The sequence below is a fragment of the Toxotes jaculatrix genome, chromosome 22, assembly GCF_017976425.1.
Source record: "Toxotes jaculatrix isolate fToxJac2 chromosome 22, fToxJac2.pri, whole genome shotgun sequence".
NCBI lineage: Eukaryota > Metazoa > Chordata > Actinopteri > Toxotidae > Toxotes > Toxotes jaculatrix.
In genome coordinates, this window is record NC_054415.1 from 12989327 (window position 1) to 13004315 (window position 14989).

Below are 14989 nucleotides of genomic sequence, written 5' to 3' on the forward strand. Positions count from 1 at the left end.
TTTCACCTCAAAATGTCATAAAAAAACGTCATAGTATAGTATGGCATTTTTTTCAGGCAAAAAAAGTCACAATTTTTTTTTTACCTCAAAATGTCATAAAAAACGTCATAGTATAGTAAGGCATCAAAATCTGAAAAAAAAGTCATACTTTAGTATGACCAAAAAATGGCATAAAAAAAGAAGGCATCAGCCTTACTATACTATGACGTTTTTATGACCTTTTGAGGTCATACTAAAGTATGACTTTTTTCGGCCGATTTTGATACCTTAATATACTATGACTTTTTTTGGCCGATTTTGATGCCTTACTATACCATGACGTTTTTTAGGACATTTTGAGGTCATATTAAAGTATGACTTTAATGACGTTACAGATGTCAAATGGGTCAGTGTAGGTTTAGTGTGTGTGTGTGTTAGATGTAGTGACTCTTGATGTAGAAGCTGTCAGTAGTTGTGTATTGTTGATGGAACTGTGAGGACAGGTGTTTAGGTGCTGCACTTGGGCCTGTAGGTGTGAGTCTTTGTGTGGCTGTGTTTTGCAGGTTCTGGCGGAGTCGGGCTCCAATTGTGGCGTGGATCTGCAGGCTTGTCTTGATGAAGATTGGCATGAAGGTCATGGAGGAGGTCACAGTCAAAGTGGAGCTCAGGTAGGCCTCCTGCTGCATCTGGAGGTTTTGCAAACGTCATAGTATAGTAAGGCATCAAAATCGGCCAAAAAAAGTCATACTTTAGTATGACCTCAAAATGTCCTAAAAAACGTCATAGTATAGTAAGGCATCAAACTCGGCCAAAAAAAGTCATACTTTAGTATGACCTCAAAATGTCCTAAAAAACGTCATAGTATAGTAAGGCATCAAAATCGGCCAAAAAGTCACAATTTAGTTTGACCTCAAAATGTCATAAAAAACATCATAGTATAGTAAGGCATCAAAAAAAAAGTCATACTTTAGTATGACCTCAAAAGGTCATAAAAAAAACATCATAGTATAGTAAGGCTGATGCCTTCTTTTTTTATGCCATTTTTTGGTCATACTAAAGTATGACTTTTTTTTCAGATTTTGATACCTTACTATACTATGACGTTTTTTATGACATTTTGAGGTCATACTAAAGTATGACTTTTTTTGGCCGATTTTGATGCCTTACTATACTATGACGTTTTTTTATGACCTTTTGAGGTCATACTAAAGTATGACTTTTTTTTCAGATTTTGATACCTTACTATACTATGACGTTTTTTATGACATTTTGAGGTCATACTAAAGTATGACTTTTTTTGGCCGATTTTGATGCCTTACTATACTATGATGTTTTTTAGGACATTTTGAGGTCATATTAAAGTATGACTTTAATGACGTTACAGATGTCAAATGGGTCAGTGTAGGTTTAGTGTGTGTGTGTGTTAGATGTAGTGACTCTTGATGTAGAAGCTGTCAGTAGTTGTGAATTGTTGATGGAGCTGTGAGGACAGGTGTTTAGGTGCTGCACTTGGGCCTGTAGGTGTGAGTCTTTGTGTGGCTGTCTTTTGCAGGTTCTGGCGGAGTCGGGCTCCAATTGTGGCGTGGATCTGCAGGCTTGTCTTGATGAAGATTTGCATGAAGGTCATGGAGGAGGTCACAGTCAAAGTGGAGCTCAGGTAGGCCTCCTGCTGCATCTGGAGGTTTTGCAAAATGTTTCAAAATGCAGGGTTAAACTTTCTTTCTTCATGTGGCTCATGTTCTCATTCTCACTTTCTTTGTACGTTGTGCAAGATGGCGCAGCTGATCAAGAGGACCATGAGAGAAGAGGTGAGAGCAAGCATGTTGGTCAACATCGCTCAGTCTTTTGTTTTTATTTTTTTTTTTTACCATTCATTGTTCATTTGTGTCTCACTGTCTCCGTTTCTGTGTTCAATTCAGGAAGCGTCGGGTCAGAGGCAGTTGGTGTGTGTCCTGGGCCATGAAGAGGAAGAATTGCATCTGGGGCTTTGGAGGGTGTTTGCAAATTAAAGGCTTGATTTGTACCCATTTGCAGTTGTCTGCTTGTTGGCTGTTCTTATTTTGCAATGTATGAAGTGAGGCTACGCTGAAACTGTGCCGTGTCTGAAAAAAAAAAATTCCGGAACAAACTACGGACAAACTATGAAAAAAAAATAACTGAAAAAAAATCCGAAACAAACTACGAACAAACTACGAAAACTGAAAATTTTTAAAACAAACTACGAACAAACTACGAAAACTGAAAAATTTTAAAACAAACTACGAACAAACTACGAACAAACTACGAAAAACTGAAAAATTTCAAAACAAACTACGAACAAACTACGAAAAACTGAAAAATTTCAAAACAAACTACGAACAAACTACGAACAAACTACGAAAAACGGAAAAATTTCAAAACAAACTACGAACAAACTACGAACAAACTACGAAAAACGGAAAAATTTCAAAACAAACTACGAACAAACTACGAAAACTGAAAAATTTCAAAACAAACTACGAACAAACTACGAACAAACTACGAAAAACTGAAAAATTTCAAAACAAACTACGAACAAACTACGAACAAACTACGAAAAACGGAAAAATTTCAAAACAAACTACGAACAAACTACGAAAACTGAAAAATTTCAAAACAAACTACGAACAAACTACGAACAAACTACGAAAACTGAAAAATTTCAAAACAAACTACGAACAAACTACGAACAAACTACGAAAAACGGAAAAATTTCAAAACAAACTACGAACAAACTACGAAAAACGGAAAAATTTCAAAACAAACTACGAACAAACTACGAAAAACGGAAAAATTTCGAAACAAACTACGAACAAACTACGAAAACTGAAAAATTTCAAAACAAACTACGAACAAACTACGAAAACTGAAAAATTTCAAAACAAACTACGAACAAACTACGAAAAACTGAAAAATTTCGAAACAAACTACGAACAAACTACGAAAACTGAAAAATTTCAAAACAAACTACGAAAAACTGAAAAATTTCAAAACAAACTACGAACAAACTACGAAAAACTGAAAAATTTCAAAACAAACTACGAAATACGGAAAAATTTCAAAACAAACTACGAACAAACTACGAAAACTGAAAAAATTCGGAAACAAACTACGAAAGAAAACTGAAAAAAATTCGAGAACAAACTACAAAAAAAACCTGGAAAAAATTCCGAAACAAACTACGAAAGAAAAACTGGAAACAATTCCGAAACAAACTACAAAAAAAAAACCTGGAAAAAATTCCAAAACAAACTACAAAAAAAACCTGGAAAAAATTCCAAAACAAACTACAAAAATAACCTGGAAAAAATTCCGAAACAAACTACGAAAGAAAAACTGGAAACAATTCCGAAACAAACTACGAAAAAAAACTGTAAAAAATTCCAAAACAAGCTGCAAAAAAAATCTGGAAAAAATTCCGAAACAAACTACGAAAAAAATCTGGAAAAAATTCCGAACGAAACTAAGAAAAAAACATGAAAAAATTCCGAAACAAACTACGGAAAAAAACTGGAAAAAATTCCGAAATAAACTACAAAAGAAAAACTGGAAAAAATTCCGAAATAAACTACGAAAGAAAAACTGGAAAAAATTCCAAAACAAACTACATAGTTTGATATAAACTACGAAAAACTGAAAAAAACTGGAAAAAATTCCTAAACAAACTACGAAAAAAAACCTGAAAAAAATTCTGAAACAAACTACGGAAAAACACTGGAAAAAATTCCTAAACAAACTACAAACTATGAAAAAAACCTGAAAAAAATTCCGAAACTACGAAAAAAAACTGAAAAAAATTTCGAAACAATCTACGAACAAACTAACAAAACTGGAAAAAATTCCAAAACAAACTATGAACAAACTACGGAAAACTGAAAAATTTCAAAACAAACTACAAAAAAAAACCTGGAAAAAATTCCAAGACAAACTACAAAAAAAACCTGGAAAAAATTCCAAAACAAACTACGAAAGGAAAACTGGAAAAAATTCCAAAACAAACTACAAAAAAAACCTGGAAAAAATTCCGAAACAAACTACGAAAAAAAACTGGAAAAAATTCCAAAACAAGCTGCAAAAAAAACATGAAAAAATTCCAAAACAAACTACGAAAAAAATCTGGAAAAAATTCCGAAATAAACTACGAAAGAAAAACTGGAAAAAATTCCAAAACAAACTACATAGTTTGATATAAACTACGAAAAACTGAAAAAAACTGGAAAAAATTCCGAAACAAACTACGAAAAAAAACCTGAAAAGAATTCTGAAACAAACTACAAAAAAAACCTGGAAAAAATTCCGAAACAAACTACGAAAGGAAAAATAGAAAAAATTCCAAAACAAACTACAAAAAAAACCTGGAAAAAATTCCGAAACAAACTACGAAAAAAAACTGGAAAAAATTCCAAAACAAGCTGCAAAAAAAACATGAAAAAATTCCAAAACAAACTACGAAAAAAATCTGGAAAAATTTCCGAAATAAACTACGAAAGAAAAACTGGAAAAAATTCCAAAACAAACTACATAGTTTGATATAAACTACGAAAAACTGAAAAAAACTGGAACAAATTCCGAAACAAACTATGAACAAACTACGGAAAAAAACTGGAAAAAGTTCCTAAACAAACTACAAACTATGAAAAAAACCTGAAAAAAGTTCCGAAACTACGAAAAAAACTGAAAAAAATTCCAAAACAAACTATGAACAAACTACGGAAAACTGAAAAATTTCAAAACAAACTACAAAAAAAACCCTGGAAAAAATTCCAAAACAAACTACAAAAAAAACCTGGAAAAAATTCCGAAACAAACTACGAAAGAAAAACTGCAAAAAATTCCAAAAAAAACTACAAAAAAAACCTGGAAAAAATTCAGAGAGAAACTACGAAAAAAAAAACTGGAAAAAATTCCAAAACAAACTACGAAAGAAAAACTGGAAAAAATTCCGAAACAAACTACGAAAAAAATCTGGAAAAAATTCCGAAATAAACTACGAAAGAAAAACTGGAAAAAATTCCAAAACAAACTACATAGTTTGATATAAACTACGAAAAACTGAAAAAAACTGGAACAAATTCCGAAACAAACTATGAACAAACTACGGAAAAAAACTGGAAAAAGTTCCTAAACAAACTACAAACTATGAAAAAAACCTGAAAAAAGTTCCGAAACTACGAAAAAAACTGAAAAAAATTCCAAAACAAACTATGAACAAACTACGGAAAACTGAAAAATTTCAAAACAAACTACAAAAAAAACCCTGGAAAAAATTCCAAAACAAACTACAAAAAAAACCTGGAAAAAATTCCGAAACAAACTACGAAAGAAAAACTGCAAAAAATTCCAAAAAAAACTACAAAAAAAACCTGGAAAAAATTCAGAGAGAAACTACGAAAAAAAAAACTGGAAAAAATTCCAAAACAAACTACGAAAGAAAAAGTGGAAAAAATTCCGAAACAAACTACGAAAAAAAACTGAAAAAAATTTCGAAACAAACTATGAACTATGAAAAACTGAAAAAAAATTTCGAAACAATCTACGAACAAACTAAGAAAACTGGAACAAATTCCGAAACAAACTATGAACAAACTACGGAAAAAAACTGGAAAAAATTCTGAAATAAACTACAAACTATGAAAAAAACTAAAAACAAATTCTGAAACAAACTATGAACAAACTACGAAAAAAACTCCAAAACAAGCTAAGAACAAACTACAAAAAAATCAAAAAAAAAATTCAAAACAAACTATGAAGAAACTACATAGTTTGAAACAAACTATGAACAAACTATGAAAAAAACTGAAAAATTTCAAAACAAACTACAAAAAAAAACCTGGAAAAAATTCCAAAACAAACTACAAAAAAAAACCTGGAAAAAATTCCGAAACAAACTACGAAAGAAAAACTGGAAAAAAATCCAAAACAAACTACAAAAAAAACCTGGAAAAAATTCCAAAACAAACTACGAAAGAAAAACTGGAAAAAATTCCGAAACAAACTACGAACAAACTAAGAAAACTGGAAAAAATTCCGAAACAAACTATGAACAAACTACGAAAAAAAACTCCAAAACAAGCTAAGAACAAACTACAAAAAAATCCAAAAAAAAATTCAAAACAAACTATGAACTACATAGTTTGAAACAAACTATGAAAAAACTATGAAAAAAACTGAAAAAAAATCCGAAACAAACTATGAACAAACTACGAAAAAAAATGGAAAAAATTCAGAAACAAACTACGAACTATGAACAAACTACAAAAAAATTGGAAAAAATTCCAAAACAAACTACAAAATGCGAAAAAAAAAATGGAAAAAAATCCGAAACAAAATCCGAAACACACTACGACAAATTTAAAAAAAATCAGGAACAAACTATGAAAAAACCTGAAAAATTTCTGAAATAAACTATGAAGAAACTACGAAAAAACCTAAAAAAAAATTCCAAAACAAGCTACAAACTACAAAAAAACCTGAAAAAAATTTCGAAACAAACTACAAACTACGAAAAAAATGGAAAAAAATCTGAAACAAAATCCGATACAAACTACGAAAAACTGAAAAAAATTCCGAAACAAACTAGGAAAAAAACTGAAAAAAAATCCGAAACAAACTACGAACTACGAACAAACTACAAAAAAATTGGAAGAAAATCCAAAACAAAATCGGAAACAAACTACAAACTACGAAAAACAGAAAAAAATTCTGAAACAAACTACAAACTACGAACTACAAAAAAATTGGGAAAAAATCCAAAACATAATCCGAAATAAACTACAAACTACGAAAAACAGAAAAAAATTCCGAAACAAACTATGAAAAAAACTGGAAAAAATTCCAAACCAAACTACAAACTACGAACTATGAACAAACTACAAAAAACTGAAAAAAATTCCGAAACAAACTATGAACAAACTATGAAAAAAATTGGAAAAAAGTCTGAAATAAAAAAAAAAAAAGAAAAATTTTTCAAAACAAAATATGAAAAAACTGAAAACTGGAAAAAATTCCGAAACAAACTATGAACAAACTACGGAAAAAAACTGGGAAAATTCCGAAACAAACTACAAACTATGAAAACAACCTGAAAAAAATCCGAAACAAACTACGAAAAACTGAAAAAAATTCCGAAACAAACTATGAACAAATTATGAAAAAAACTGAAAAAAATTCCGAAACAAAGTATGAACAAACTACGAAAAAAAACTGGAAAAAATTCCAAAATAAACTACAAACTACGGACAAACCACGAAAAAATGGAAAAAAATCCGAAACAAACTATGAAAAAAATTCCGAAACAAACTATCAACTACGAAAAATAACTGGAAAAAAATCAGAAACAAACTACAAACTATGAAAAAAATCTAAAAAAAATTCCAAAACAAACTGAACAAACTAGGAAAAAAACTGGAAAAAATTCTGAAACAAACTACAAAAAAACCCCTGAAAGAAACAATGAACTACGAAAAAAAAAAAAATTCGAAACAAACTACAAACTACGAAAACTGGAAAAAATTCTATGAACAAACTACGGAAAAAAACTGGAAAAAGTTCCGAAATAAACTACAAACTATGAAAAAAATTCTGAAACAAACTATGAACAAACTACGATAAAAAACTGAAAAAAATTCCGAAACAAACTACGAAAAAAACTACAAACTCCTTCCAAACTGCAAAACAAATGAAACTAACTTCTCCCGAACAACGAAATAAACTCAGGAACTCACTCTACGACTCTAAACTACATGACTCGACTCTACACTATTCTACACGATCTACACTATACCATCTTTTGAAGCCGAAGCATTGAGACAGTGGTTCCATCCCTGCTTCACAAGGCCTACAGTCACATGACCACTGTGATTGATGAGTTTTCCCCAGGTCTTCCACTCTGATGCAGTACACACACAGTTGCTGGGGAGTGTACACAAATGAATCCTTCAGTGTAGGTACACTGAGCAGTGTTGGCCAACATGCATCCTCATGGTTCTCTGGATTAGCAGCTCCTCCATCCTGCACAACACACAAAGAAACACACTCAACATTAGCCATCGGTGCTAGGCAAGTCAAACACTGGAAGTTAAAACATCTTACAACACTTCCACATGCAGCAGGGGGCATACCTGGTGAGGGGTGTACGCAGGTTGCTGTGAAATGGGAGTGGTGTCAAAAGAGGAAGACAGTGAGACTGCAGGCGAGGGGCTAAGTGAGTCAAAAGAGTTTCATGAATTGTGGTGGATTCTTGCAAAAGTTTGTAGACTAAATTGTGTTCTGTTTTCCTCTCACAGGGGCCTCGGTGGAGCAGAGAATCTGAGAACCTGGGGCCAAGCGAGGACGGCGGCGGCAGAAGCAGCGTTGTGGCGATCATCAGCAGCAACATGTGCTGATACTGTAATGACAAAGTGTGTGGATGTTTCCGGTAAAATTGACTCCTTTAACTCCAGTGAACATGTTAAGTTAAAATGTGGAGCCCAACACATCACATTCTCCACAGTCCATGCAGTTTTAAACGGGTCGCACATCGTTAAAGAAACACAGCCATAAAAGAAATGAGTTTCAATCACAACTTTATTTACAATCACAAAAACCCCTCCACAACCCCAGCAGCAAACAAAACACTATGCAATCCAGAGTAACCGCAAGAGACAACACTCAAGACTAAGCCTATCACAGCTGAGTTGCAGACACAAGCCTGCAGTTCACACACTCACACACAGAGGAGCAGAGAGAGAGAGCAAGAAAGAGCGAGGTAGGAGAGACAAAAGAAAAAAAACTATACAACAAGCTTGCTCTAACACTGGAGCACAAATTAAACTCAAACACTTCCCAATGAGGCCCTCGATCTCCTGTGGATCAGCTTCTCCATCCTGCACAGGACAAACACACTCTACATCAGATGCAGCCACCTGCTGAACACAAAAAAACAAAAACAAAACCCAAACCCAAACAACCAGCAAGATACAAATGAATCCTTCAACGCAGAAACACTGAGCAAAACTGGCTAACATGCATATTCTCATGGTCCTCTTGATCAGCTCCTCCATCCTGCACAACTAGTGATGTTATTCTCAACAGTGTCCATCTTTAGAAGCCGAAGCGTTTAGACAGTGGTTCCATCCCTGCTTCAGCAGGCCTACAGTCACATGACCACTGTGATTGATGAGTCCTTGAGGTTTTTTCCCCAGGTCTTCCACTCTGATGCAGTACACACACAGTTGTTGGGCAGTGTACACAAATGAATCCTTCAGTGTAGAAACATTGAGCAATATTGGCTAACATGCATCTTCTCATTGTCCTCTTGATCAGCTCCTCCATCATGCACAACTAGTGATGTTATTCTCAACAGTGTCCATCTTTTGAAGCCGAAGCGTTTAGACAGTGGTTCCATCCCTGCTTCAGCAGGCCTACAGTCACATGACCACTGTGATTGATGAGTCCTTGAGGTTTTTTCCCCTGGTCTTCCACTCTGACGCAGTACACACACAGTTGTTGGGGAGTGTACACAAATGAATCCTTCAGTGTAGAAACAGTGTAGAAGCAGTATGGGCCAACATGCATCCTCATGGTTCTCTGGATCAGCAGCTCCTCCATCCTGCACAACACACAAAGAAACACACTCAACATTAGCCATAGGTGATAGGCAAGTCAAACTCTGGAAGTTAAAACATCTTACAACACTTCCACATGCAGCAGGGGGCGTACCTGGGCTCCACACTGGCCATGGCCTCATCCAAGCTGGAGTCCCACTCAGCCAGATGCAGCTACCTGCTAAACACACTCAGACAAATACATGTTTAAGTGTATAAACTCTGAGCAATGTTGATTTATGTGCTTTCTCTTACCCTCTGATGATCCTCTAGAGCAGCTCATCCTTCCTGCAGAGAAGGCGCAGGCGCACACACAGACACACTTTGGATATTAAACCTGAAATTTTCAACATTCAGCAACACCTCAAGGTGCAGCTGAAGGCCTACTTAGGCCCCACACTGGCCATGGCCTCATCCGCACTGCTGAACACACACCCTACACCCAACCCAGGGCCATTGACAGTTACCCACAATTAAGTCTGACAACATGACACGCAACTCAACCCATGCTGCCAACACCATCTGCCCACAGGCTTCCACATATACACAATTGTGTCCAGATCACAACTGCATATATGCTTCCACCTACAGACGACACTGACACTGTAAACCTTCACCGACCCCAATGCTTTTCACACGCACTGAATCCATCCACAACTAAGCCTTGACAATACTCAGCCAGACCCAAACTCCAATGCACCTGGATACAGAACAAAGCCACATCTAAACTGAGTTGAAGACAAGCCTGCACTTCCAAAGCTCGCACACTCAGACACACACACACACACACACACACACACACACACACACACACACACACACACACACACACACAGAAATGAACACATGCATATGTAGAGAAACACTAAACAATGTTAACCAACAGGCGACGTCTCACCTGGTCTCTCATGGCTCTCCAAATAAGCTCTGCAATCCTGCAAGAGAAACACAAACTGGATGCATCAGCACACAAACCACCTTTGAAACTGCCCTTGATTTTATTTTAAAATCCACTTACCACAAAGAGCTCTGACAACACACAACAGCCGCGGTGTGTCCCTCACTCCCACAGGATGGCGCTCTCTCCTCACCAGCAGCACCTTCACTGGCTCCACTCCACATACACCTACAACACACACACACACACACTAAAATTAGTGCATGCATAAGTGTAGAAAGACTACAATGTGGCTCTTGCTCACCTGGTCTCAAATGGTCCTCTCACTCAGCTCCTCTCTCCTGCTGAAAAAACACAAACACATTGGTTTTGGATACTCATCAAGTCAGTCCTTGAACTTGTAATATTTTTGCTTGACTTCCTGCTGCAGCAGGGGCCTTACCTGAGCTCCACATTGCCCATAGCCTCAAAGTTGGATGGCCATTCAGCCAGAAGCAGCCGCACCCAGAAAGAAAGGAGGAGACATTAATGCATGCATAAGTTTTATTCTCCATCAAGCACCAACTATGTTATGTCTCACACACACTAAACCCACACTGACCCCAGTGCCATCCATGTAGTGAAAAATACCCACAACTAAGCCCGACAACACTTAACTACACAATACAGCCTGTGCTTCCAACACCACCTGCTGATAGGCTTCCACACATATACAGTTGTGTCCAGATCACAACTGCATAATGTGCTTCCACATAACAACACTTGTGCAACAGCCTGGAAATAGCAAACACACACTCTAAACCTAGTTGGACCCCAGTGCCCCCCCCCCCCCCCAAAAACAATAAAAAATACACACAACAAACAACTAGCAAGATACAACTGAATCCTTCAAAGCAGAAACATTGAGAAATATTGGCTAGCATGCATCTTCTCATGGTCCTCTTCTTGTTTGGGAGTGTACACAAATGGATCCTTCAGTGTAGAAACAGTGAGCAGTATTGACCAACATGCATCCTCATGGTTCTCTGGATCAGCAGCTCCTCCATCCTGCACAACACACAAAGAAAAACACTCACTCTCACACACAGAAATGAATGCATGCATATCTGGAGAAACACTGACCAACATGCTTGCTCTCACCTTGTTTCTCATGGTCCTCTGGATCAGCTGCTCCATCCTGCACAGGACAAACACACTCTACATCAGATCCAGGTACAAACAGTCAAACCTATTTTAAACATTCTGCTACACTTACACGCCCCCTACACAAACAGTAGGGGGCGTACCTGAGCTCCACCCTGGCTATGGCCTCACCCAAGTTGGAGCCCCAATCTGCTGGAAAGAGACACTTTAATGGACATGTGTAAAAACACTGAACAAAACACAAGACTGAGAGATGTTGACCAACATGCTTGCTCTCACCTTGTCTCTCGTGGTCCTCTTGATCAGCTGCTCTATCTTGCACAATGTACAAAGAAAGTAAACATGAGCCACAGGAAGAAAGAAAGTCTAGCCTTGCATTTTGAAACATTTTGCAAAACCTCCAGATGCAGCAGGAGGCCTACTTTGACTGTGACCTCCTCCATGACCTTCATGCCAATCTTCATCAAGACAAGCCTGCAGACCCACGCCACAATTGGAGCCCGACTCCGCCAGAACCTGCAAAACACAGCCACACAAAGACTCACACCTACAGGCCCAAGTGCAGCACCTAAACACCTGTCCTCACAGCTCCATCAACAATACACAACTACTGACAGCTTCTACATCAAGAGTCACTACATCTAACACACACACTAAACCTACACTGACCCATGTGACATCTGTAGTGTGAGATTTTGTGCAATGTGTTTGTATATTCTTCAATGTGCGCAAATCCAATTGTGTCCTGCTTATCCTAGACCTTATTCTCTGTTTGCTCTCTGCATCTCACTCTCTCTCACACACACAGACACACAGACACAGACACACACACACACACACCTCTACTTTGTTTCCCACACTGATCTCCATTGGAGCACAGCCTACCTTGCACCTGTGGCTGCCTTGGGCGCCACTCTATACAACAAAGGTGTAAGTCTCCCCTGCTCCACATACTCTGATAACAATTCTTATGTTACTCCCATCTTGACCCCCCTATACTTTACTCATCTGTGTATGCTCCTGTGTTGAGCATTCCACTAGTGTTGCCTATCTAGCAGCTGCTGTTGTCCTGAAGTTTTACCCTGCACGTGTTGCTCTCATATTGCTCTCATGTTGCACTCTTATTCCCCACTCTGCCTGTTGCTAATTTCAATAACACTGAAAAGGAGATGTATGATAGAGTCTGTTAAGGTAGCCTTAAAAGTTATTAAAAACAAAAAACAAAAAAAACAAACAAAAAAAAAAAAAACAGTCAAAAGAAATCCAGATTCCATTAAACACAAAGTGTAGTTGAAATGGACTATTGTGGTACACTTGAGATAAGCAGAGACAACAATAAAGATAAAGCCTGCTAAATTCCAGGAAAAAAGATAGATTTGACGTAAGATCTGACAACAGTAAAAACGCACCAAACAAAGTGAAAGAAAAGGACATGCCCACTCACACCCAGAAGTGTCCAACCCTTGTATAAAATATGATGTATTTTGGGTGATTTTTCAGATGTTCCTGCAGGGCTTCTCATGCTTGAAGACACTGTGTTTGTATAATAAAGCTTCCTGGATGGGCCTCTCTGATGGACTCTGTGCATTTTCTCTGAGGAAGACTTGAATACTTCGAATTTTGAAGAAGACAAAAAACTTAAGAGACTAAAAGATTAAGGTGTGGGGACTGAGCCGGCCCTGCACCCGGCTTCAACTGGCCCTTGACTGGGTCTACAGCTTGGCCTGAAAAATCCACATCACCTACACACATTGACAACTAAGACTGGCCACAACCACATACACAACACAGAGCTACACACTTCAACCCATGCTTCCAACACTATCTGCCCATAGGCTTCCACATATACACAATTGTGTCCAGATCACAACTGCATATATGCTTCCACCTACAGACGACACTGACACAGACACAAACACTGTAAACCTACACCAACCCCAATGCTTTTCACACACACTGAATCCATCCACAACTAAGCCTTGACAATACTCAGCCAGACCCAAACTACAATGCACCTGGATACAGAATAAAACCACATCTAAACTGAGTTGAAGACAAGCCTGCACTTCCAAAGCTCGCACACTCAGACACACACACACACACACAGAAATGAATACATGCATATGTAGAGAAACACTAAATAATGTTAACCAACAAGCAATGTCTCAACTGGTCTCTCGTGGCTCTCCAAATAAGCTCTGCCATCCTGCAAGAGAAACACAAACTGGAAGCATCAGCACACAAACCACCTTTGAAATGACCCTTGATTTTTTTTTTTTTTAAATCCACTTACCACAAAGAGCTCTGACAACACACAACAGCCGCGGTGTGTTCCTCACTCCCACAGGATGGCGCTCTATCCTTACCAGCAGCACCTTCACTGGCTCCACTCCACATACACCTACAACACACACACACAAAAATTAGTGCATGCATAAGTGTAGAAAGACTACAATGTGGCTCTTGCTCACCTGGTCTCAAATGGTCCTCTCACTCAGCTCCTCTCTCCTGCTGAAAAAACAAACACATTGGTTTTGGATACTCATCAAGTCAGTCCTTGAACTTGTAATATTTTTGCTTGACTTCCTGCTGCAGCAGGGCCTTACCTGAGCTCCACATTGCCCATAGCATCAAAGTTGGATGGCCACTCAGCCAGAAGCAGCCGCACCCAGAAAGAAAGGAGGAGACATTAATGTATGCATAAGTTTTATTCTCCATCAAGCACCAAATACGGTATGTCTCACACACACTAAACCCACACTGACCCCAGTGCCATCCATATATTGACAAATACCCACAACTAAGCCCGACAACACTTAACTACACAATACAGCCTGCGCTTCCAACACTACCTGCTGATGGGCTTCCACACATATACAGTTGTGTCCAGATCACAACTGCATAATGTGCTTCCACATAACAACACTTGTGCAACAGCCTGGAAATAGCAAACACACACTCTAAACCTAGTTAAACCCCAGTGCCCCCCTCCCACCTCCCCCAGAACTAATCTAAGCCCCATGTAAAGTGCATTAAAGACAAATGCATGCATACTGGTAAAAACACTGCACAATGTGGCCTTCATGCACCTGGTCTCAAAGGGTCCTCTGGATCAGCTCCACCAACCTGCAACAAAAGCCTCAAAAGCCTCAAAAGCCTCATCTAAGCTGGAGCCCCACTCAGCCAGATGCAGGCACCTGCTGAACACAAAGGAACAAAAAAACAAACAACCAGCAAGATACAACTGAATCCTTCAATGCAGAAATATTGAGCAATACAGACTAACATGCATCTTCTCATGGTCCTCTTGATCAGCTCCTCCATCCTGCACAACTAGTGATGTTATGCTCGACGCAGTGTCCATCTT

The 14989-nt window shown here is 37.6% G+C and overlaps 2 protein-coding genes across 3 annotated transcripts in view; both read left to right on the plus strand.

Annotated features, from left to right (window-relative positions):
* LOC121176380 overlaps positions 1–1774 on the plus strand; it is a 37000-nt gene extending 35226 nt beyond the window's left edge. Inside the window, exons 8-10 of the mRNA XM_041030429.1 lie at positions 543–647; positions 1532–1636; positions 1752–1774. Coding sequence (XP_040886363.1) covers positions 543–647; positions 1532–1636; positions 1752–1764 — 223 coding nt within the window. The 3' untranslated portion in view covers positions 1765–1774. The remainder of the gene's footprint in view (positions 1–542; positions 648–1531; positions 1637–1751) is intronic.
* Positions 1–14989, plus strand: part of plxnc1 (plexin C1) — a 103906-nt gene that overhangs the window by 49471 nt on the left and 39446 nt on the right. The gene's annotated exons all lie outside the window — the stretch shown is intronic.